Source organism: Ostrea edulis, chromosome 3 (genome assembly GCF_947568905.1).
Source record: "Ostrea edulis chromosome 3, xbOstEdul1.1, whole genome shotgun sequence".
Classification (NCBI taxonomy): domain Eukaryota; kingdom Metazoa; phylum Mollusca; class Bivalvia; order Ostreida; family Ostreidae; genus Ostrea; species Ostrea edulis.
In genome coordinates this window covers 41739811-41766272 of record NC_079166.1, presented here as the reverse complement: position 1 = coordinate 41766272, position 26462 = coordinate 41739811, and the positions used below count along the sequence as shown (strand labels likewise).

Here is a 26462-nt window from a genome sequence, read left to right as displayed (position 1 = left end):
AAAATGGATGCATGGATTGAAATATTATTTTGGCTTAATTTGGTTGTAGTAAGTACAAATATAAAATTCATCAATAAATAAATAAGGGACTTGTAAATGTATTATGTTTAAAAGTTGTAATATATTATCCCTCGTTTTGGTTGTAATCCCGTACAAATATAAAATTCCTTAAAAATAAATGAATTGATAATAAGGGATCGACTAGTAAATTTTCTACGTAGATGTTAAAAAGTTGAAATATGTTATCCCACCGTATATAACTCTTATAAATCTTCTTCACTCTTGGACTGAACTGAGAAATCATGGGAATATATATTCCATTCGAAACGGTAAGTGAATTCATTTTTCACATAGAAAAATAAAATCATTTTTCATAAAAAAAAAAAAAAAAAATTTGTTTTTTTTTGTTTTGGTGTGTGAATAAATCAATGTGCCATATAATTTCTGATAACTCAAAAAATGACGATTGTATTGCACTTAAGAATAGGTCACCTGAGTGACCCAAGTGGTCTTAAAATTCTTCCACCGTGTACGACACTATACTGCCCCACCGCCATCTCTGTCGATATCCCGAACATATTAAACCTGTCTGAGTCATAACAACCAGAGGGTGCTCATTACTAACGCCCTTCATGGAGTACGATGACGTGAAGCGTTGCAGTTCATACCCTCATGTATTTTCAATATTTTTTTTTTTTTTAAAATGACTCCAGAAAGAGTAGCTGGAATACGATTGGTTGCACATTATTCAAATTCAAATAAACATATAAAAACTTTTTAAGACCACTCACATGAAAATGTAATGGAATTTATGTTTGCAGAGTTTAGATAGGTCACCTGAGTCATACAGATGACCTATTGCTATTGGTCTACGTCAATCGTCGTTCGTCAACAATTGAAGATTTTTTTTTTACCTTCTTCATAACTACCATTCCAATTCTTTTCAAAATTGGTGTGAAGTATTTTGGGGTCAAGGGGACAATTAAAATTGGAAATTTTAGGATTCCTGCACCCATGGGGGTTAAAGGGAGGGACGAAATCTCCCAAATATTGATCGATTTTCAAACAAAGTTATTCTCTAATTACAACCGCGCATCTGTAAGGAACATGAAATGCATAATCATGTAGGGCAGGAAGGGCCTACCAAAGTTGTAAATTTCATGATCACAGGGACAGAGGTTTTAATGGTATCAGGGAGGGGCGAAAATGGTCATGGTGATTACTTGTGTATGTCAATAATTGAACATTTTTAACTTGTTTTCAATAACCACTAAATTCAACATTTTAGACCTCTTTTCAATAACTTTTTAATCGAACATTTTAAACTTCTTTTCATTCAATAACTATTCTTCCAATTCTTTTCAAATTGAATTGAAGCATATCTGGGACAAGGGGGCATAACTTGTAAATTTCGGGACTCCGACACCCCTGTGACCTTTCGGATGGGGCAAAAATTGACATTTTTTTATCACAGGGGTAGGGGTTTTGATTCGAGCATGGGGCCAACATTATCATTGTGATTATGAAAGACTTCATCTTTAATTTTACTGATAGTGTATAAAAACTAAATGCACCAAACTAAATGCACTAAATCAAATTGTGAATTACACTACCCAAGGGTTCTGGCTCTTGGCCGGGTCCAAAACAGTCATACATGTATAGTGTTAGTGTAGATATATTATGTAAAGTTTTCCACCAGTATATGAGTACCTGGGGGGGGGGGGGGGGGGGCATTTGTGTATTATTGTAAGAACACATCTTGTTTTATACTGCCCCTGAATATTAGAATGCAGAATAGGAAAATTGTTATAGAAAAAAAAAACGTACTACTAAACACGTCCCATTCGAGAATTTTTCACTCATACAGAGATGCTCCCTGCTGTAGAGGAAGTACCACAAATGACAAGCCATGTGCACAGAGAGATGCTCCCTGCTGTAGAGGAAGTACCACATGTGGCCACAAATGACAGGCCATGCCATGTGCACAGCGGAGGTTCTTTATCATGCTGTTAAAGACGTGTTCGAAAAACCCGTGAGTTTCTCTTCCAATACCGAGCGCGTGGTGAAGTAACATTCTCTACCAATGAATTCAGTACAAACTGTCATAAGTACTTATATTTTACACCTTGAAGTAACAGGACTTGATAACGGTTCCCTACGATTTAATTTCTATAAATAATCTAGTTACAGAACTGTAGCTCTCTGAAAAAAATATTGGGACAGATCAGATCCGTCCCATATTTTTCCAGGGAGCTACAGTTCTGCAGCTATTACAAATGATCAGCATATTTACCGTTACTCTTCCTTCACGTTCGAATCCCGCTCGCGCCGGTAAGTGAGAAAGTTTCCCAGTTTACTTTCGGAAGGTCGGTGGTCTCTTCCGAGGTACATGGTATCTGGATTCACTCTTCCACCAATAAAAACTGGCGCCACCAAATAGTTGGAAAATTGTTTAGTGTGGCGGAAAACACCAACTAATCAATCAATCTTTCACGTACTAGAATGATAATAATACTTTATTTCAAGAAGGTGACCTGCATGACCTGGTTATAGTGCACGCACTACTTCTAGTTGATACATATTTATATGTTCTTCTTGTAGAGCCGTCGAACCAACGATGCTTTCACTGTCGCTTCACGTGACTACGGAGTCCGAATGTGGACTCGCAAGGTCCTCCACACTGCGGACAAGCTATGTTGCGGAGTGTGCTCTGCTGGTTCTCCTTTCTTCCCCGCCATTTAGCTTCCAGGTCATCAAGACGTGTGGTTTCAAAGAGCTTGACGCCTTTGTTGACCGCAGTACTCCATGCGTCACGGCCTTTGGCCAAGGACTACTTGACATTGATGTCGCAGGCTTTGAGAGAAGTCTTGACTGCAACATATCCTTGTGGTGTTTCAAGGGAGCTCCCTGATTTCGTGTACTCGTAGCAAGCTCTGAGAGGAACAGCTATTTGAAAATACGGTCATCAGATTCACCCATTCTCTAATATGACCGGACCATCTGAGTTGAGCCTTAATTAACAAAGCTTCGACGTCAGGTAGATTTGCACGCTTTAGCACCTCTGCATTGGTGATATCCTATCTTGCCACTTGATACCCATTAATTATCTTGCGTAGGCAGCGTTGATGGAATTGGTCCAGTTGCTTTAGGTGTCCCAATCTCTCACCAGAGGACGTTACGCTACGCTCCACAACAGTGAAGCTTGTGTAGCGCGCCCTCTGGTGAGATAATGTAGGTGTCCAAGCCTCATATACAAATTTAAAATTAAGTGCATGAATACACGTATATTTCAAGACCATGTAACAAAGCTCGGTCTGCATCACTTATTTTAATTGTATATCGACAACAATCACAAAGTCTGATATTCCAATTGATGATAAGATATAATATATGAGAAGTAATAAGCATGTTTGAATAGTGGTACGGCAGCTGAATAAGTATTTCTTTACATTATCTTTAAAAATATGTTGAGACTGCATGAGAAAGTATCATGTGTTGTGGTGGTTTGTTTCATAGGTTCATACCTGCGTATTGTAACGAGGCCTTGAATAATCAATATTGCGATTTGATTCAGAACGCAGACGATAAGAAGCAGCGGAACTCACCAAGATAATCGGGGATCAGACCGTGACAATTTTCAAACAATAAAATGTACACGTATTTGTGTAAATCAACTAGGTCATAAAATGTCAGCCCACCAAGTTTTTCAAACAATAGCTTAGAAGAGGAAAGTAAACTTGTATCTAGAATTATTCTTGCAGCTCCTTTTTGTAATTTAATATTTTTTTCCCCATCAAGTTATGATGTACATGTACTTGTTACATGTAACCTAAATAGCCAAGCAATGGTTAATAGACGGCAGGATATATGCATTGTAATAAAGCTTTCTGGTATGTAGGGTAGGAATAGAAACTTTTTTTTATCTTGTGTAGTGTAAATAATTTGTAGTTTAAGTTATTGCATATCAAACCAATATAATACATGTATGTAGGTGTAAAGTAATTTGTCATCAATGTGTATACCAAGGAGCTTCTCAGTTTCCACAATTTCCATAAAATTATCTCTAACAACAAGCTTTAAATCCGGGACATCTTTTTGGTTCCTTTGCTGTGTACTCCTATGCATGTACACTAGCTTCACCTGCGTTTTGTTCTATTTGATTCTGAGAGCACCAGCTCTCAATTTCACAGAGATCTGAACTGAGTACATTTCTAAATATCTCGTACAATATAACCATGAGAGTGTAGGGTAGCGTGTCAACATTTGAATTCTTTACATACAATGGAAAATCATTTATGTAAAATAACAATAAGATATGACTCAACACAGAACCTTGAGGAACTCCTGCTGTGACAGGTAAGGTATCCGAAGCACGTGTCCAATTTTTACACATATACATTGTAATACTACAACTACAAGCACAAGGTTTTGACACAATCTGAGGAAATTGGTATATATAGTATACTATATATACCAGTTTGCTCAGATTGTGTCAAAACCCTGTGACTACAAGTGCTTTCCGATTGGCTGAGATTCAACAACGAAAGAAAAATACAACGTCTTTTTCACCTGCATGTATCTTCAAGGCGAATATATCAGTTGGTCTCTTCAAAATTGGGCCGAATATAAACGGAATATATCGTGATATATATACCTCATGATTGGTTGGACTTCTCTTAGATTACGATATATAAACCGTGTTAGAATTAAGAATTTCCATGTAATATGAATTTCTTTCCGTACATTCTATAAATGACAGAATCGTGTATTTTCAAATTGCATCTGATGAAAATAGATATTCAAGTTACAGTTGTTATGGTAAATTTGATAAGATCAGTTGAAGACTTGGGAAATGTCCCAAAATTAATATACAGCCTGTACTGGCATCTAAAGGCGAGAAATGCTCAACAAAATCGATACAATCCTTGCCACAGTTTATATAATTGGGTGGGTACGTGAACATAAGTGATATTCGACATGGCCGGAAGACATACCCGCTTCAAGTTCATGTACACGTGTATGCAACGTGAATGGATATTTAGGAGTGTGTTAGTGTCTCTGGATCCTTCTCATTTGCTCAAAATAACTTGTAAAAGAAATCTCAAAACTTAATCTAAATTGCAGAAATACTTTCTATCCACGAAACTAGTATGCATGTATTTGACCACACAATTAAATTTATCATGTTGTATGCGGTAGTGAAATCCTTAAGTAGCCAGGTTTACAATTGAGAATGTAAGTTTAGAAATCATATTCTAACTATATTGGTGAACAATTTTGTAAATTTATTCGTGGTGTACATATGTGATGAGATTTAATCATATTAAATGTGAAAAGTGTGTTGATGAAAGAAGATCTTTTTATGGTGCTATGAAAAAACAGCTAATTTGTTTTTTGTTTTTTTTACTAAACTCAAATGATGAACAAAAATTCATTTACATATTATATTCTGAAGAGCCATCTATATTCTAGATATAACTGGAAAATTTATTTTGAACAATATATATGACACTGTATTTGCATGTAACTATGTGTTATGTAATCACTTCTTTCTTTACTTGTATATGTACAGTATTTATATATATATTCATGCTGCCCCTTGAGGGCCCTTGGTTGGAAAATAAGATATGTTCTATGTTAGACATGTTCTATACAGGAAGTCGCCTAACTTTGTTGTTTTGTTAGAGTTGGGTAGATTTCCTCTCTAATCAGTTATTGGTTTGACTTGTAATTAGAAATATTCCCACTGCTAGAAGACGCTAGTCTAGGATTTTACATGAAACCCATAAACCATCTTGGTGTGGATCACTTCAACAGATTTTGAAGAATTCTTCCCAACTTACCAATATTGACGGGTTCACTACAAAAATGTAAATCATATTGTTAGAATAAATTACATCCAATTCTGAAAAATAAAAATAAAAAAGGTTGATTGAAAGTGCTGGAGGTAAATTGCGCACATGAACAGTTTATAAAGCAAATTTTGGATTTGAAATACGTTATTTATATTTCATAAGTAATTTTAATCTGAGAAGAAGCTTGACTAAATTCAGAATATCGTCACATACGTTGCACATTGAGTCAGATGATATCAAGATACCCCCTCTGAAGTTAGAGTATATCAAAACTAAATTTGGAGAATCCACTTTTTATTTTGCAGTGATAAATATCAAGGAAAGAGAATATTTACTGGAATGTATTTCAAAATCATGTACTAACCTTTTGTCTCTGTCGTATGGTTTTTATATCTATAACATTTTTCATCGGACACGGGGAGAATCTATGGTCATACTACATGTATACACACACACGTACTGTGTGAGAGCATACAACAACCGATCCCGCTATTTTATTGTATTCAATATTATACAATAGTATCAGAAGCAAGTTCAGACAACTTACGAGTTCTTCCCCTTATCATCTAATGCATGTTACTTCTTTAAAATGATATACAGAGAATGCATAAATGGTAAGTGTTCTATAGATAAACAATGGAATATGATATGATTAACAACCAAATCTTTTAGTTTCATGAATATACGTCTGAACATAAGAGAAAATACAATTATTCAATACAGTAGATAAGACATTATCGACCCAAAGTAGAAGATGTGTATCAATAATAACCAAATCATTTAACCATAGCTCTCTGGGAAAAAACAGACGGAACAGAGTTTTCAGAGAGGTACAGTTCTGCAGCTATCATACAATACGATTTCTCATCATCAATATCAATATATATATATATATATATATATATATATATATATATATATTTACAATGCTCTGATAAGTCTCTAATAATTGGAAAACTGTAGAATGATCAGACAAAAATCCTGCTTGATATTTGTAAAATAAATTATTTTTGTGAAAATAATTGTATACATGTTTAAGAATTATTCTTTCATAACTTTGCTAACACAGTTTAAAACGGATACTGGTCTCTAATTGCATGACAAAGACTGGTCATCCTTTTTAAAAAAAGGTAAAACATGAGCCACTTTCCAGTATCTTGGAATGGATTTTTCACGTAGAGATTTATTGAAAAGCATACAGAAATAGTGTGTATTGTTGACTTTGAACAGCATTCTATGACTTGTATACTATCGTGTCCAATAGCCTTGTTTACAGGGAGTGTGGAAATTATATCCCGCTATGCAATGATATCGTAAATAATGATATTTTATGCACCAATATTCAGGCACATAGCAACAGGGAAGTGGGTGAGGGTGTTCAGCATTTTTACACGAACATCAATTCATTAACTGGTCACTTTTTTATAGCAGTGATTAATTGTAGAGTAAATGCAAGGTTGAAAAAAGGAATTGAACTCATATACTGAGTGAATAGAAATTAGAATATCCTCCCTCTCCAGGGGCGGATCCAGGAATTGCGGTTACGAGGGGCGCCGCTTTATGAGGCAAGGGGTCTGGGGGCCGCCTTAAGGCCCCTAGTGAGTCCAGGGGTGGGGGCCCAAGGGGCGAAGCCCCCGGAAGCTCCTGGATTTTACAGATTTTATAGGGCTTGAAATATGTCTCCTATTTTAAGTCATTTGTACAATTTTCTATCATTTTTGATAAGGTGAAATTAGTAAAATGACGCAAATTTTAAGGGTTTTTGGAAAAAATTAAGTTCTCCAAATGAAGTAATGGAAGAAATCAAAAGATTTTGTTATTTATTTCTTCGGGAGTGGAAGAAATTATTGCTTCTTTTATTGTTTAGTACATTTTTCTAAACAAGAACCACGATTTACTTTAAATTTGAAAATTTTAGGGGGGGGGCGCCGGCTGCGCCCTCCTTAAATCCGCCACTGCTCTCCTATTTTGGGGTTTAGGTAACTACTTTTCTTGCTAACTAAGAATTTCAGACGAGCTTCAAATGGGCAACTTTCATCTCCGTTAGCCCCCCCCCCCCCCCTCCCCCCCCCCTATTTAAATTGCGGTTTTATATATGCCGCACATAAACTTACACTATATGTACTCTCTTTTTTGTTTTTCTCCTCTCTCTACTTACAACCAATATAAAATTTATTGTGTGAACAAAAATTTGATGTCTGATGCATATATGTATCCTATAATCATAAATGCTCTTTGTACACGTGCACGAGTTGTACATATATTGGCCTTTGTGGGTCCACAATTGTTCAATAAATCATTATCAAAGATGTATTAAACCTAAATGTGCTCCAAAAATAATACCAGGAATGTCGATTGTGTGTAAATATGGTCATGATAAATTCATTATTCTTTAAATAGATAACGCAAGTTATGAGAAAAACTATACACGCAATACGGGACCGCATTGCTCGATGGAATAATTAATATTGGGTTATTCCTCTTTTTTCCTTGGTGTTTCAAGAAACACAGGAGAATGGATTTAGCTTCACCATCCATCCGTCTGTTTAGATATTGGTCTTGGTGTGCTCACTTGCTATCATCATTAAAGCTAGGCAACTCATATAAGGACATACAAACAATCCCACACGTGGACGGTGCACATGTGAATTGTAAAACCAATATATTTATGGCATAAATCTTCAGAATATGCTTGGAAAGTGTGTCAGAGCTGTTATCACGTGATGTTTTTTTTGTCTTTAATTTCACATAACGACCTCATGGTGATAAACACTGAAACAGGTGACTTTAAAATATGTTTCACTGCAATTAACATGTGTTTCTTTGTATATGCAAAATAGTGGGAGGTCGGATGAAATCATTATTCTAAGAAAGGGGGGATCAAGCTCACTGACAATGGATCAAGATAGTAGTTTAGGGGCTTTGCTAATTATATAGAAGTTTTTAAATATAACCGATATTTTCTTAAAATTATTATGACTACTTCTTTAATTTTACGCGTATCAAATGAATATGTTTTGGAAACATACGGCAACCTGTACACCCCTATGACTTGCACTCATCTGACTTCCTGTCAACTCACTGTGTGAATGGGAACATGGCGGAGATGGAAGGTAGTACGTCCGTCGTTGAAGGGTTCTCTACCGATATGGCGATCTCATCGCCTTCTATTTCAGATTCCAGTGAATCGGAGGTTTCAGAGAAGTCAGAGGAAGAGTTATATGAAGTGGAGAAAATAGTAGGAATGTCGAAAAACCGGGTAAGTGCACGCGCAGCCCTTTTGTGTGCAGTGTATATATATACAAATATATATGAATGTATACAAAGAGAAACAGGTGCCCGTGGCGATGCGTGAACTTTGTGTATATCTAATGAAGTCGACTACTAACGAAATGTATTAAGTTAGAAAAACAAAGCTTATAAATCGCTATAATTAATTATTTCAAATAGCGGCATACAATGATATGAGGAACCCGGAAACTCTCGGTGCCCCTGGAGAATTTTGGAGGCGTTCCTGATTTTGGAGCTCTTGTGACCCGAAGTACGGCACGCCGCCACAGCGGGCACGCTCTGGCGCGTGCATGTCTCGTACTGATATAAGGAAATAAACAGTCTTGACTAGCCGGTGTAGGGAATATATAGATTTGTACACACATTCTGTGCGATTTAAATGCAAACACTCAGGAGAGTCATAGAGTCTAACCACAAATATGTGTACCTTTCCTTTGATGACATATGACTCAGTCAGAATAATCATACTGGACATTATAATGGACAATCCCTGTCAAACAATGGACTAATATCGCTAATATAAAAGCAGGACTCATACTACCATGAGACCATGGAAATGAAATTAAATCGTATGTTGTGTACATACAGTCTAATACTTTGTTTGTAATTCAGAGTCTAAAATAGGCAAACATGAGATACTTACAACAATAATTGTAATAATAATGTAATTATAATGTGATTATGAGAGAGTAGCATTATGTGTATTAGAAACACATCCTGATTTCACTTTGCTGAACAGCTCTTTATCACATTTCCGTTTTACACTGATACACAGTGATTAATTACATTGATAGTTCATGCGATCAAAGTAGTCAGACAAATATATTAACTTGTGGTTATAAATATGAAGGAATTATTCATGCATCATGTTCATAAAATGAGCTGGTATTAGTACATAGGAATTAACACAGGAATTTAAATAAAGACTGTAGATTTAATACCTTTTCTATATATGTTACCAAGTCTTAAGATCATTGACCTCAATCAAGCCAGCATACTTAGCAGAAGTAATAAATATATAGGTAACATTTGAAGTAGAATGAGGCCATGTTTTGGAACCATACATGTATGTAGGTTAGTGATCTCATTTGGCACAGTGCCAAGAAGTGAGGATGTAGACATTGATTATCATTGTTAATAGTATTCAGTGCGGTGAAAAAATCTGTGATGGGAAAATATTTTATAGGAGAACTGTTTATTCATAAAGAAAGTACACAAGTGCTTGGCCTGAAAGCTATATGGAAATATGACATTTTGAAATTTTTCATTTATAAGAAAAAAAAAGAAGTATTTGATTTTCAGAAAGTAATTTGTGTGAGTGATGGTTTGAGGTCATTTCTGTTTACACCAATTCTTGTGAAAAATGAAACATGGCTGGAAGAAACACAGAATTTTCTCACACATTCAAACTATCAACTCAGCATTTTCATGGCAGAATCCTATGTTTGTTCCTGATAGGCTTCAAAGAAATCGTGCACGTTATCACACACCATGCACACTGTGACACAAGAAGGGCAAAATAAATGGGAAATATATTGGCTAAACAAAACACAACTGATGGACCAAGTTATCATGACCTGACTGGCTAATGAGTTTTGAGTGTTGATGCTGGCCAGACTGTTAGGGAAAGTGTGAAGGGGAGGGGGAAGAATGGGGGTAGGTCTTTCCGAAAAGTCTTAAAAATTTACTCAGAAAATTCTTGAAAATATGTCCAAGAGTTTGAAAACTGTTGGCAGCTGATTAGATATGATAAAACTTCCTTGTTTGATGGTCTTTTGGATGGTCTGTGTCATTCAATGGAGTGGAGGGGTTGTTTTCTGGTTTGTCAGACATGCAGGCTGCCACACAAGGTGAAATTGCATGTAATGCTGACCCCTGGGGTCACATGCTGCATACAACAACCATCAGGGATAAAAATAACATGAAAATGAAATTGCAAAATATTTTGCATATAGATGTTTGAAATGTATATATTTCACTGACAGTGTAGCATCTGTGATCAATCAAATTTTTACACGTATGCAATCTCAACTCATTACTCAAATTGATTGTTGAATATAAGTATATAAAAGATACAGTGGACACAGATAATCCTTAAAAATATTCAAATCTGAGATCAGCTGCAAAATTTTTTGTGTCTTTTGTAGGGGAGAACATTGTACAAAGTGAGGTGGAAGAACTTTGGTCCAGCAGACGACACCTGGGAACCAGTAGATAATCTTCAATCTTGTTTAGACTTGGTGGAAGACTTTGAGAAAAAGAAGGAAGAGGATAGAAAGAGGAGGGCTGAAGAAAGAAAGAAAAAGATGGTAAGAGAGAGAGAGAGGTGTTTGTGACACTGAATCATTGCTGCCAGGTTGTTATGAGAGGATGTAAGGAGCCAGTATTTTAAGTAGAGACTGGGTCACAGCATGCAGCCAGTTCTTCAGACAGTTTACAAACAGAACTCAAAATCTTTTATTACAAAGGAAATGCAAATTATGATCCAAAATAAAGTATCAAATAGCAAGCAATTTAATTTGTGTCAGTGCTAAATATTCAAGATGTAAAATAAATGGGTTTATTTTTACTCAATCTACAGGCACATATGGAAGGGAGAAAGCTTTCATCAGATGAGGATGATTCTTCAAGAGACAGTACTGATGCCTCAAAGCCAGTGTCCACATTCAAAAACACATTCTGGAAAGACCTTGAAGAAGGAAAAGTCAACCTGTTCTACACAGACATGTACTCAAAGGTCAAAGAAGGAGGTCGAGCCTCAAGACCAACCTGTCTCAAGGACAAACATCAGAATGTAAAATCAGAGGAGCCTAAAAGTCCCAAAAAGCGCAAGAAGCCAGCTGTGAAAAAGGAGGCCAAAATAAAAGAGCGAGACAAGAAGAACCCAGATGGTTTTCCTTGTCTGTCCAAAGAGTTTGTGACATCAAGTGAAGATGAGTTAATGAACAGTGACTATGAGATTATCAAAAGTGATAGCAGCCCGGATAGCAGATTAAAACGAGAAAATTCCAATTCCTCCAGTGACAATTCTATCAAGATGCCAGTTCTGAAAATTAAAGTAAGTGTCAAGTCGCTCAAGATTCATAGTTAAGATTTAAATCAGGCCTGTGTGTAACGAAATCTGATGTGTAGGTGTATTATCTAATTTAACTTCAATGTTTGACAGAAATTGAAGAGCAATGAAGATAGAAGTGACAGCAACTCTGAGAGTAAGCATTTTGTTTTTCTTCATACAGCATTTGAATGTAAAGTTTGAATATACAGAGGGCTATACAGGCATGTAAAGTTATGAAAATTTATTCATTACATTGTGAAATGTCTGAATCTCGTCTTACGGAATGAAATTTTAAAAAAGATAATTCAAATTCGTTTTGCATATAGTGTGTTAAATTGGTATTGTGTATTTTTTGATAGATGAAGATTGTAAGTCAAGAGGGACTGTGAAAAAAGTGAAGAAAGAGAAACTTCAGAAGCAAGACACAGACAAAAAAAATAAAGTGAGAAAACACAAGAAAGAAGTGAAAACCGAATCAGACCAGATAGATGATAGTGTAGATAAATCTTTGTGTAAGGTAGACAGTATAAAGAATGAGCCCATGGAAAAACCTGCTAGTCCTATAAAAAACTACTTATCAGGGGGGAGCACTCCACCCAGGAAATTATCTTCTGGAGACTCACCAAGTAAAATTCCCCAAGCCACTAGCACACCAGATGTCAAACCATATGACAGGGAGAGTCAGGACTTTGGGTCTGTGGGGCTCAAAAGGAAGCATGTTGGTTCGGACAGTGATTCATTTTCACAGTGTAAGGTGTCTAAAGTGCGGCGAGATTCGGGACAAACATCTCGAGACAGTGGACTTGCGAGTTCAACCAGTAGTATCAATAGTGTGGAGTCTGATCGTAGTAAGTCAGCTCGCAGAAAGGACACAGCTAATTCCATGGACTGTTCACAGCCGCTCGATGACCTGTGGAATGGATCTCTATTGCCCTTGTTGCCAGAAAGCACAAAGACACAAGAAAGAGGTAGACAATACGTACATGTATATATGTGTCAGGGAGAGGGGTGGGGTGTGCTTTTTTAGTAGTCGGCGAATTGGGCGTTTTCAAATTGTATGCATTTGTGTCATCTTCTGTTTCTATAGTGTATATTGTTCCCCCAATGGTTAAAGTCAGTGAACGCCATCAGCGGCCATTGTTGTATAGTAAATGTACAATCAATTTAACTTCTTTTTGAAAAAAGATTTCCAGTTATGAAATAATCACAAAAAAAAAAAAAATGATGGAGTTGATGTTGGATGATTATTAATTTTACCTGAATGAAAGAAAAGGTAAGATTTTACATGATGAGAGTTACCTTTTTATAGGGGCGGATCTAAGTTTTGACATTGAGCTGGATGACATTGACCTAGATCAGCTGGACAAAGAAACGGTAAGAAAATTTTGTCTCTGAAGGATCAGAAACTGTGTCATGTGAACCAATGATCCTGCATTTACGTGTACTGATAAGGAACCTAGTCTTATTGCTTGACCAAGAAGTCAGTATGTTGGTAGTGTGGGAATGAACCACGGGGATTGTAAGCTGTTGAATGAAAGATAAATATAGGCTAGGTAAAATGTCAAAGACACGAGTAAACTTCCAATGAACTATTTGTACTACGAAAAAACAAGAAACAAGCAGTTGTGTTGTGTTTGTATTTGTCTGGTGGGATTGCATGTCGGAATCTAGACAAAAATCTACAGCTGTGGTGGGAGTGAGGAATGTATTGATCATCTGACTCCCGACCTTAATCTCGCCTGCCACTATCTGCTGGCACAGGATTGAGGAGAGGGGAGAAATTGGAAAGTGTACAGATGATGTAAGAGTATTGATAGGTTCTGTCTGGAATAAGTAGTTACTGGAAGGTGAATGAAATACGGCAGGAAATACAAGGAAGTGAGATGCTGGGCCCTGGGAGAAAGCATCGGAATGGGTGATAAGAGGTGGCTGAAAACTAGGTCAGCCAATGTTGTGATAACAGAATCATAACCCTTACTTTGCAATACAAATCTAAATCCATACAATTGTCTGAGGGGAGGATTCAGGGTTTTCATCTCACATTCATGCCTGTGTGTGTGTGTGTGTGTGTGTGCCTGCTGAGACTATGGCTGATGATGAATTATTTTATCACAAAGACAGAGAAAATCAATACAGTCAGACCTGCCATTATCATCTGAATGGCTCTGTTCATGATTTAATTACTTTTTGAAAACAACCATCGTTTTCACATTTCTGGCAGATTTAAGGTACAGTTGACCCCCCCCCCCCCCCCCTCCAGTGTTGATGTGTTGATGATATTGGTTCACTTCTTGTACTTCCAGTCTCTATAACTCATCGCTTTCCCAAATGGCACTCTCATAATTCTCCACGCACACACTGTGGAACAGCTAGCATGCCACCGAAAAACAGGATTTTAAATTGAATCATGAAATAGTTTGAATTTATGCTAATGAGCAATTTTTAAATGGTTAAGTCAGTTAAAAAAATGTTTCAGGGCACATAAAACTTGTCTGGGAACTGCAAGTGAAATGTAAAATGGTCTAGTTTTAACAAGGTCACTCAGAGCGAATCTGACATGTGTTTATCACTTTACATGATTGATGGATCCATGCAAATGACTTATTTTTACCATAACAATGGGGGCCTCTCAGACTGCACTCTACCTCAGGATTACAAACATTATCAAAAGAATGCCTGTGTTGGCACATATTACAAAATTCTTCTTAGCTGCAAAACTCTGGTTTTTTGTTCACAGTTTGTGAACTCCTTACTAACAGATATTACAGAGAGTATGTCACAGGGATATGGGGTGACTGGCCCAGGATTGGACCAGTGCCAGACTTAGCCCCGTCCCCTTGGATGATGGATCCCTGCCAAAGAAAACCTGCATCTTGATTGCAATCATTCCCCGTATCTTTTTTAGTACCAAGACAGAAGTATACATGTGACTCCTTTTTAAGGCCCCTAGGGGAGAGTTGTGTATTGAGGTGTTTCTGATACATTGTTTAGCAGTCTGATGTATTTGTGTAGTAGATGTATTATAGGTTGTTTATATGTATGCAGTGAGATGTGTCTTTATGTACATGGAGGTCAATGACCAGCTTTACTTTTGTATTGCCACATACTGATTATATTCTGGTCATTCACCTATACGCATGTGATTCACAAATCAATAAATCACACCCAAAACGTAGAAAAAATTATATGGCTCAGAGGATATGAAACAACTGTGCAAAGTACAAATTGATGTTTATTAGCAGAATTTGAAAAAGGAGACCAAAAAAAAAAAAAAAAAAATATTGTGAAAAAGCTACACAAAAAAAATTGTGTTAGAATTGGATGGGTTACTTTTTAGAGGTAGAATTGAAATAAAAAATTCTGCGACTGGAAAACATATCAGTATGGGTATCAAATATATTAAATTCTTTAAGAAAATCAGTGAAAATTTGTCCTAGACTGTTTTGGTCCTCCTGTTTTGTAATTGCTTTTCTGTGGACATGAAAAGTGGTGTAATTGTATTAGGAATCTTAAATTACATGTATTGTGTCAGAAGATAGACATGGATGTAAATAAAACCGTGAAAATGCGTATAAAGAAAAAGTCATGCATATTGTTTATACTGCCATATCTAAATAGGGAGTAATTTAGATTTGCATGTTAACAAAAATTTGACACATTTGTTTATTCCATGTCAAAAGTGTTTTTGCAATAGATATTCACTTAATGCTACTGTTCTAGATACCACAAACCACAGACGTATTTTTCATTACTCTCTACCAATAGGTACATTTCATAAAACTTCTATAAATATCTAGTCCTAGTTTAAGATAACAAACAAGACAACATCTTTAGTGGTTTTGACATTGAGAGGATTAGATCTTGTGGTTTTCTTTCAGTAAAGGATGGTCTGGCCATTACAGTTTTAAAACACAAAGAAAAACATGGGAATTTCAGATTTCACTTGATTAAACACAACCATTCCTTCATGGAAGAATTTCAAAAGACTATTTTATGTTGTCCTGAAGTGTGTATTGACATTTTCGTGTTTCTCAAGAATATAGCAATGTGGTTAAAAAAAATTGGTCAATCTGATGATAATTGCCCAGCACTGGGTGAGAGAATGGTGAAGGCTTTCTTTGAATTTGCCTTTGATCGTCTTTAGTGCTTAGGTTTATCATTTTGAGGACAGGGCAGATGCAGTATATAGGTTGATGAACATATCTATGTTAGTTCAGATGATTAGCTAAGACATCAGAAATCAATAAGTTTCCCCTGTTAGGGTTATTGGCCAAGCGTCTGCGAACTCTTTTTCGTGATCGACATGTAGCGTAGTGGTAGAAACACAACTCAGCAGATTGCTGATATGTCTACTGCATGTGGAGGAGGAAAAAAAGTTTCAAAATCAATATGCTGGATTTTTTTTTTGTCCATGGTAACACGGCTGCCATCTTAAACCTAATCCTGTCAATACAGTTGGAGACTTCTGTGTGGTGCCTAAATGTCATTGTTTGAAGATAAACAGATTTGGTCCTCATACAGAGCCATTTTAGTCATGAAAGATTCTGCAGCCATCCAAATGATTTATGCAGTTACATGAATAAATAATCCACCTTTTACACTTCGTAGTGGTATATTACAAATATGACTGACTCTAGAGAGGTTAATGTGCTACATTGGCTGCTTCTGTGACAACGTCTGCTTCTGTTTGTAATGCATGCATAGTGAACAGTTACTTTGATCTTGGTAAAAATTTCACTTGAGGTTTTTTTGTTTATTGATATGACACCAAAAAAAGATATAGAATAGTAGGGCAAGGTACAGCATACACACACACACACAGCTTAGTTGGCACGAAAACCTGTGCGTCATAATTGTTACTTCGCATAAATTTCATAAATTATAATGCCCAAGAAACGTGTATGAGACAATGCTGCATTTCTAAACAAGTTGTCAACTTATGTATCTCTTATTTTTTGCTCTATGAAAATTCACATGACAAACATACATGTCTGTAGGCTTTTTCATGTCCTTTGTCATTCAGTTCAATTCATTTGTTGGCATCACCATGTTGGTACAGAGCCAACATTTATATAAATAAACAGTTAAACAAACTGTCATGTTGTTAACTGATAAAATAGTTATTAATAATTACTATTTATTATGCAAAATGCACCTTAGAATACCATTCAATCTTTTGAAGGACATGCATTGTTTTTCCTACGCATAAAACAATCAATGAAATAGTTACAAACATGTTTTGCAAATTTGAAACCGTGTGGATTGATAATTTCTTTCATGGGGTAGGCACCATAGTATAATTGATCATTAAAAGTATCAGCATATTATTTAAATTAAAATCTATCATTCACAGGATAGTAGAGCACATAGTGTTTTTCATCCTGAATAAACAACTTATAGGTGGGGCATACATGTTTTTCTTTGGGTATTATTGGTTTTCAATACCTGCCTGTTTCAAAAGGAATGATTGAGCACTATTTTTTTCAATTTTGGTAGTTATTAGTTATCACCTTTTTACAAAGGGAATGTTATCTTTTAATTTGTATTTATTTTGATCCCAAATTTTGCTATAGAAACTCGAGTCGTCCCCCCGAGTCAGATGATAGAATTTTGTTAAATTGCGAATGGATTGTTTTTATAAAAGTTGTTTCCAGTTCTTTGGCAATATGTTTGATGAGATCAGGTTCAATTTTTGTTGAAAAGTTGGAAGATTTTTTTACCATGAAGGGAAACTTAATAATTTTCGTCCTTCCCACAAATTGCTGTTAGTATTACAATACATTATTGTAATGAGGTGCTGATTTCCCAGGCTAATGTAGTGTTTACATTTTTTATAATAGCATAAGTAACAAAATAGCTCAGGCCTGGAGGTTATAAAACTTTTTCATACTCAAACTCTGTGCTTTAAATCGTACTCGTACTCAAAAGTGAAGGTTATAAAACTTTTATAAAATCATTCTTATACTCAAATGGAGTACATGCTCAAGATTTTTCGAGTATGCTTTGGAGCTTGCACTGAGTTGTAATCAAAACAAACATGGCTGAGTTTGAGTATGAGTACAGTAAAAGTTTTATAACCTCCAGACCTGAGCTCAGCTTTAAATGAAGACAATATGTATTTTGATGTCATCAGTACACTAAGTTAGGAAGAATTGCACATTTTTTCTTTCTTTATCTTTCAGGATAGCGAAGTTGACGCCATTGTAATAACTGATGGTAAGTATTGTACATATCATATATATAATTTTCTGTGCCGTTCATAAAATGTCTAAACTGAATGTTATGCAGTTGAATTATAAATTATAAAGTAGAATATGTCTTGTATTTCGGATGGTGTAAAATAAATTAAAATTTTGTACCTCTTAATGTCCAATTCAGACAATAAGGATTTCTTAAAGAATACTACCGGTAACTAAGCAGAGAGGAATCTTTATTGTAGTGTAAAGCTTGAAAATGGCAGTAACCATTAATAAAGATATTGAATATTCTAGAACACAAGGTCCACCTGTTAATCGTATTCTTTGTTTGGACAGCTAAGTTCCAGCAGGCAGTGACCGAGGGAGATTATCAGGCTGTGAGACGAGCCCTCAACAGCAGCAAGAGGTATGATGTCGAGGCTTTGGATGACCTCGGAATCACCCTTCTCATGTACGCCGCTCAAAGTGGTAAGTTCTCTTCCTGTGATCCAGTCATGAAATATCCTATTTTGTTGTGTGAAACATGGATATACGCTAACATGCATAATTACAATAAGTGTTTTTTTTATCATACAATAACTGCAGGTTTTGACGACATAGCCGAGTTACTAGTCAGTAATGGAGGAGACATCAATGCTCAACAGAAAAATGGTACCACATCTCTGATGCTAGCATGTGAACATGTAAGTAACTGAAGCAGAGTCCTTCTAAGAATAGATAGAGATCAGAGAAAAAGACTGTTTATCAACTCTGATTTTAAAATTGCTGATGGGGAACATGTTCACTACAAGTAATATTTGTGAGTGAGACAGGGAAAATGACTTCTGAACAAACAAGAAGGGGGCTTGAGAATCACACCGCTATTTCTGGTAAATGAATTAAAGCTTGTTTACAGTGAACTAAGTTGTATTAAAAGTTGTTCCATAGCACTACAATTTAGCATAGGAATAGTGATGATTGTTTATTAGGAACTTTTACCAGAAGTGTGTCTTTTTAATGGAAGCAAGTGGAATTCTGCGTCAGATTGTATTCTCTGACTGCTTGTGTTGTGTAGCTGGTTATATAATGTTTATGATTTTATATTTCAGGCCCATATATGTACGGTGGCTTTGTTGGTAGAGTTGGGTGCTAAAATTAATGTTCAACAAGATACCGGTGAAACTGCTCTTATGAAGGTTGGTGGTTTTCTGTGTAACTACAACAGTCTGAGAGTTTTTTCCCTTGACATCACATTTTCATTTCTTAACATGGAAAAAAAAGTTAAATCTGAATATTTGTATTTTTGTATATAGAATTGGTAAGTTTTGCACAATCTTGTAATGATCAATTAATTGAGGAGGAAATGGTCAAAACAATAGTTTTTTTGAAAAGATTGTATGGAAATTTGCAGTGATATATATACAGTATAGTGTGTGTGAAAGAGTGGATGTTATCGATGTGGTTTGTTTGTAGGCTGTGAAACGAGGTCACAAACAGATTGTCAAGTTCCTGTTGGAGTATGGAGCTAACTTCTCAGCCCAGAATAACTCAGGTTTCTCAGCTCTCACCTACGCCAAAATGCTGCGACTGACAGAGATAGAAGACATCATCACAGAGTTTATTTCAAGGTTTAAAATTAGTGATATTCTTTTGTTAATGATACGGTACTCATTTTATGCTGTATTTATGCTGAACTGAGGTGTTGGCATAAAGGGTCCTCAATTTTGGGGAGACTAGTGTACTTCAACATGACTGCTGTCATGTTCAATAGACAGTAACACATTGATTTTGAGAGTTTTGAATAAGTTATGAATATATTTTTTGGCTTCTTGGGAGAACAAAAATAATTTCTTTGTCGCATTTCTAATGTAACAGTTGAAAATGAATGGTGGTAGGTTTTTGATATTTTATGGCAATTTGATTTGATCATAACAGACTGACAAAGGAGTTTGACAAACAAGTGGCTGTCACTCTGAACAACACAGCCAAGATTTCCAGCAGTCTGTTCCCAATGCAGGTGTTTCCTCTTTGTGAATCCAGTAAATTTGTCATCAACTTCAAGCATGAGATGCAACCAAACACCCCAGGTAAGTGATATGCAGCTGCTAAAAATGGTTAATAATGAATTTACCTGTACCCAATGCAACATGAAAACACCTGTTACTCTGAAAACTAGGTCGGTTATATTTGGCTGTGATTGATGTTTGCAATGTCTGAGATGATAGGAAAAAATCAATACTTCCTCAATGGTTTTTTTAAAAACATCACTGGATGTTTACAAAATGATGTAGGATTGGACCTAATAGTAATAAAATCAATAAAAGTAAATCATTTATTTTTTAAATGTCTTTATTGAATACTGATGTTGTTCTTCTCATGAATTCAATGGATTATGAGTTCGTCCTGGATAATAACTGTGAGAATAATTTTTGTGTCCTATTTTTTTTATATGCATTTCAAAGTCCATTGAAGTTCATCACTGAGCATCAAGGCTACATTTGCGTTTTCTATTGATTTTTTCCTTAATGTCAGTTTGCTCGAAAATAATGAGAAATTCGGAAATTCTGTCTCAGCTTAATGTTATTAATTGAGTCTTAAGATGCGAGTGCTTCAATGCTTCAAAAGATGAGAAACTCAAACAGCTAATTTCCAAATCCAAAACTCAAACAGCTAATTTCCAAGTCCATAGCCAAGAATCAAGCTTGGTCATGTATTGTAAGATGAATAATGCATAAAAATTGGCTCCTGCTTTACTAGTTATTATACACCAATTTCTGATTTTTAATTTTTTTAAATTCGGAATTTAAGAATTTCCCCTGATTCTATTTTGTCTGTGTAGTGTAACAGTTAGTGTTTTTATCTAACAGGAGTTGGATATCTGCTGTTTATTGCCCATGCCAGAATCACAGCAACTGACTGTAAGTGCCGATTTTACGGCCCCTGTGCTGTCAACTCAGCAACACTGAACGGAGTTCCTCAACCTCCACTGACAGAGGTAAACACTGCTCGTTGTGGTCATTTGTCAAATGCTGTTATTGATTTTGTTTTCCAAAGTCACTAGCCAAGTCACTGTGTAGAAATTGCTTATTGATTTGTTGATATGTTCTCATTAGCATGTAATATAATTAGAATGTTAATGGCCCCTGTGCAACAGGCTCGTAAACATCAATGGTTTCAACAGTAAATTCGTCAAGGACAGTCTAACCCTAAAATGTAATCTATTGATTTCTGGATGTGCACTCGGTACTAGAGTAGGGAATTGCATTGTTCATGATCTAAATTATCTGTCAAAAATCAGTACCTTTTTTGTCATAAATACATTCAGACCCAATACTGGAAACCCTGATACCTTGATCTTAGTTTTATAATGCGGAAATACAGTAAATAACCAAAGATATATTTAATTAGATTTGTTTGAAATTTTGTAACTACTTGCTTTTTGTGAGCAGTGAATTAATATTTCTGAGGAAAAAAAAATCCCTTTTAAGGTTCAATGAAAAGCTGTTTTAGAGAGTTATAATAGTCACAGAAATAGATATGATTTTATTGGTATTCCTATAAATATATTTATCATTTTAGGAGGCTAATTTTGTTCTGTCATGCTGTCCACTACAGAATGGTAGAAATGAGATTGTCATTAACACTGTCAAGGCTGCAACTTCAAAGGTGAATACTATATCAATATATTTCTGAGAAAATTAAATGTGTTGTATGAAAATGCAGAATTAAAAAGTTTTTGTTTCAATTTTCTAGAAGATAACTGAATTATTTTTCAGGCCAAGTTGGTGATTTGCGCTTATAAAGCACAGCTGATTGATGGTTAAAAAAAACTGCTTCTTAAAATCCCAGTGATCTCAAGTTTGCCAAAGTCACAACTGGTACTCTAAACTGGTACTCCCATCCTAGATCTCAGCCATCACTACACTTCGGTAGCCACAGCTACAGTCATCGTCATGGATACAATGTTGCCATAGAAAATCAGTATACCATTAATGTCATCCTTCATGTTCACTCCAACTGCCAAGGCATTATGTATACAACAGAACTAGGGCACCCAGAAGACAGTACAGAGTTTATAAAGCACTGGTGTCCCAATTTTTATTGAATGTTTTATACATAGATTTTGTATGTGGATATACATTTTGTTACTTATGTTTCTTACATGTAACTTATAGACAAAGCTCAGCTATTTCCAACAGCATCAATTACATACATGTACAATACTTCCAGTTGAAAATAATATTGATGCCATGAGAAATTGATGTCCTGACATGATATTTAATGCAAACAGTATGTGCTTCAACAACATCAAATAAGTAAAAATATATATCTTAATATCCTTCCAGTGGAAATTGGTGTAATTGTGTTTGTTTGGCAGGCCTCGCAAATAGATATGTTCACAATTTCAGCTCATTGGATATTTTTGAAAGTAATATAGAATGACATGATATATATATATTATATGCTGTATATACATTACATTTGTTGAGAGCTGAGCCGGTGAAGCCAGCCATTGGAATTCAGTCCCTCTCTGTGTCGTGTGTTGATTCATCCTAGAATCTATAAATCATTGTTCCTGTTGATGAGATAGCTCAAAACAAGTGTTTCTGTTTGTGGTATATTTCTGGCGGATGTGAAAAAACATTTTCAATGAGATCTGTGTTTTAGTGCTAAAATGGAGGTATATTAACTTCCTTTAACCCTTTTATTTTTTTATTTTGTTTTGTAAGGGGATTTCACTCTTATAAGGTGACTGTAGGGTTGGAATGGTGAATGACAGAGAGGGTGTTTGTTTAAATTGTGAGGACTGAATGACACGTTTTACACTGAAGTGTATAATGTTTGTATGACTGTCTATGAATGTGATTTTAGGATCTGTATTTAGTAGAGATGTCTGGTAGATATAATTGTGGTAGAACTGGCAGCTTTCATTTTCTGATGTTTTTTTGCCAAATGTTTAGCATCAGGTGGTCCCTGAGAGGAAACTTCTGGCAGTTGTTTGCAACTTTAGGGTGTGAACATTTGTTTTTAGTGGGAATTTTTGTCTAGAGTACATTATCGATAGCAATGAGGGTCCTTTGAAATGAAATGAAGAGGAGGTTTTACAACGTTTCGGCAAAACAATTGCCAGGATAGTTAAGGTTTATCTGCAGGTTTTCATGGTGACCAAATTCTATATTGTTACAACATTTTTGTGGATGATTTATTGTTTTGATTGATAGTTACATGTATATTTCAATATTTATGCGGTGTGATATGGATTTATTTGGTGCTTATTTTGTGTCAGACTGGTGCACTTTTTCCCTTTTATCACTTGTAGAAATACTTGCAGGTAGATAGTGTACATTTCTTCCGAGATCTTTTTGCGTGATAAGAATATTGGTAAGCTTTCAATCTCTTTAGTTTGTTGTCTTTGCAATATTGAATGACTGTGTGTTGATACAATATTACCTCAGCCTGTAGCCATCTAGTCATTAAGGATATTACAACGTGTGTGGAAACATACACAGAAGGAATTGAATCATTTCTGTTTAAAACCCATTCTTGCTTCTGGATGTTAAGACCCATATCAGAAATTCATTACTTCTTTCTGTCAAATCATATTGTGTGAAAGGAAGTTTGAAATGCAAGTCACAGAAAGAACTTGAGCATAAACATTTAACCACCTACTGTATGTACTCTACCAAAGTTTATGTATTTATATATAAGAAAATTAATTGCACTTAGATGTCACAAGATTTTGTATGGGAAGAAATAGTGCATATATACATAGGTTATTATCTAACAAATAAAACGTGATGTAACTTTATTATGCCTCAAGGGATTGTAGATAGGGCATGTAAATCTCCCTTAAACATGGTCATTTTGTTGTAAATAACTTGGTAAATCTGTTGTTTATAATACAGATGTAATATGTGATGAATTTCTGATTTTTGAGAAAATTTCTCTTGTCTAGTTTTTGCTGATTTTTCCCTTTTCAACTAGAGAACACTTCACAAAAGAAAAGTGCATATTTGGTTTTTGTGCGGTTTTCAGTTTGATATGACATTTTCTGTTCCGCATTATGATGCCGTACATAAATATATATATATATATTGTAACCCTGTTGATGTTACTGTTAACATTTATTACATGTTTATCCCTACGTGTTTCAGTATTGTCGCTCAAAAGTTTATGATGGCATTACATTGAAAAAAGAAGCGCACATTTATACAGTAGGTGAAAAATACCATCTTCATTCAGTAGTTGACATCCATTAAATATAATGTATGCAATATTGAGATAAATATATATCAATATACATGTATTATGAATTTTTGTATAAACTTTTATACTGTGAAGAAGCCAAAAATTGGCCTTTTTTATGATATCCAAATTTCCCCTCGAAAATTTTGAGAGAAAGGGAAGGAGAATGTAATAAAAGAAATTTTTCATTCAATATTTGAAAGCCTCATCATTATAAACCATTTGTGTAATAGAAATTTCAACAACGCAAGAGGATTTTGATAAAAAGTCGTTTATCAGTTACAGGTAAAATTACAGTTTACTTAGAAGCTTACCTGTGCAGGTGTGGGTCTAATAAGTAAGGAAAAGGTTGTAGGTTTCAGCTTATAATGTTGTATATTTGCCTGTCTGTGTGTGTTCCTCTCCTACATGCTATATTCGGTTAACAGGATTTCTGTTGTAGACATTGATCTTTAACTCTCGACATTCGGCCACGACTCTTGGCTTTAAGTTTTATTTGACATGATTCTGATTTAAGGAGTAAACTTGTTAACGTGAGAAAACTGTAGATGAATACAGAGGTTTTTTTTTGTTTTGATGTATATGATGATTTCAGTAATCTTTTGTTATTTTCTCAATGAAAAATAAAATTTAACTTGGTTATAAATGATGTGATTGTGTTGGTGATTTATTCATGGAAAACAAGAAGTGGTACATGTGTAATTTAATCTATAATTAACCGTCTGCACTGATTGGGAACTGCGCAGATATTGGTAGACATGGAATAAGGCGACTTAAGAATGGTTAGAGCTGGAACCTTTGCCAGTAAACAATGACTTCACATGAAATTACAGTTCATTAACTGACCAGACTTGAAGCGTTATTATTTGGTTTGCCTCCGTTGTGAATTATCAAACCTGAAAAAACAAGAGGTACTGTGAGCAATGCTTCCAAAATGACACATGCACATCTTCAATGCTTCCATACCAGCTGTACAAGGTCTGAAGGATGTCAAATAAATGCTGTAAGAGGAGCGGATTACAAAAATAGGTACTGTCTATTCAAGACATGCTTAAAATATGACAAAGTCCAATTACAAGTAATTTTTTTGAAAAATGTCTGATCACTTTCAAAATGACACGTGCACATCTTCAATATGTCTAGACCAACTGTACAAAGTTTGAGGAATGTCAAGTTAGAGGTGCAAGAGTTGATTACGCAAAATAGGTACCCTAATACAGGAATGCCTGCCCACATGCCATTTACCATTCTATAAGCCAGATGCACGTGTGACCCGGCCAAAAACCAACAAATTCCTTTTATATCTATCATTAGAAAGACTTTGTCTTCAGGATTACACCCAATTTGTATCAAATCCTTCTCTCTTTTTGCTCAAAAGTTACATGTAAATGTTAAAATTTTCGATAAATGGACCAAAGGACAATGTCAAAAATTGATCAGACTAACATTATTGTAAAGGCCTTATCACAAATGATTACATCCACTTAATACCAAAGCCTTCTTGACAAGAAATAGTGAAAACTGCCTAACCTGACTCCTGAACATTTGTTTTACTGGGCATTCCAATCCTTATTATTATTCTCAATTTCATATTTTTTTTTTTTTTACACAAAATAATCTGTATTCCGACAAAAAAATTGTTTCCTAGTGTATGTCGGATTAGACGGGTTTAAATACAAAAAATCCCCTTTTCCCATATATAGGACTGTGACTGAATTCCTCAGAAATCAGAGGAAGACTGGTCAAAAAGAAAGGAAAACACCTAATCCTACCTGGAAAAATATCTAATATAGTAGTCTTCTGGTCTTGACCAACTTTAGGGTCTGTAGAAATCCCGAC

General features: G+C 35.3%; 1 protein-coding gene across 2 annotated transcripts; it reads left to right on the top strand.

Annotated features, from left to right (window-relative positions):
* The first annotated feature begins 2621 nt into the window (after positions 1-2621).
* Positions 2622-25273, top strand: LOC125674755 (M-phase phosphoprotein 8-like). 2 transcript variants are annotated; one of them, XM_056160762.1, is made up of 15 exons: positions 2622-3037; positions 11294-11455; positions 11728-12204; positions 12313-12355; positions 12561-13169; positions 13511-13575; positions 18384-18417; positions 18735-18866; positions 18984-19081; positions 19487-19573; positions 19851-20005; positions 20313-20464; positions 21245-21372; positions 21957-22043; positions 22154-25273. In XM_056160762.1, exons 2-15 carry the CDS (start codon positions 11453-11455, stop codon positions 22199-22201), a joined length of 2118 nt encoding a protein of 705 aa, XP_056016737.1. In that variant the 5' UTR covers positions 2622-3037; positions 11294-11452; the 3' UTR covers positions 22202-25273. The 2 variants fall into 2 exon arrangements, with proteins under 2 accessions (XP_056016737.1, XP_048767987.2); XM_048912030.2 differs by lacking the exon at positions 2622-3037 and adding an exon at positions 8881-9114.
* The last annotated feature ends 1189 nt before the right edge of the window (positions 25274-26462 follow it).

What these genes read in the sequence shown, in the direction of transcription:
- LOC125674755 (XM_048912030.2), top strand. Translation starts at nt 8,953, where the DNA reads ATGGCGGAGATGGAAGGTAGTACGTCCGTCGTTGAAGGGTTCTCTACC. An exon ending in CATGTACGCCGCTCAAAGTG is followed by an intron (nt 18,867 to 18,983) that starts GTAAGTTCTCTT and finishes CAATAACTGCAG; the next exon opens with GTTTTGACGACATAGCCGAG. An exon ending in GTGAAACTGCTCTTATGAAG is followed by an intron (nt 19,574 to 19,850) that starts GTTGGTGGTTTT and finishes GTTTGTTTGTAG; the next exon opens with GCTGTGAAACGAGGTCACAA.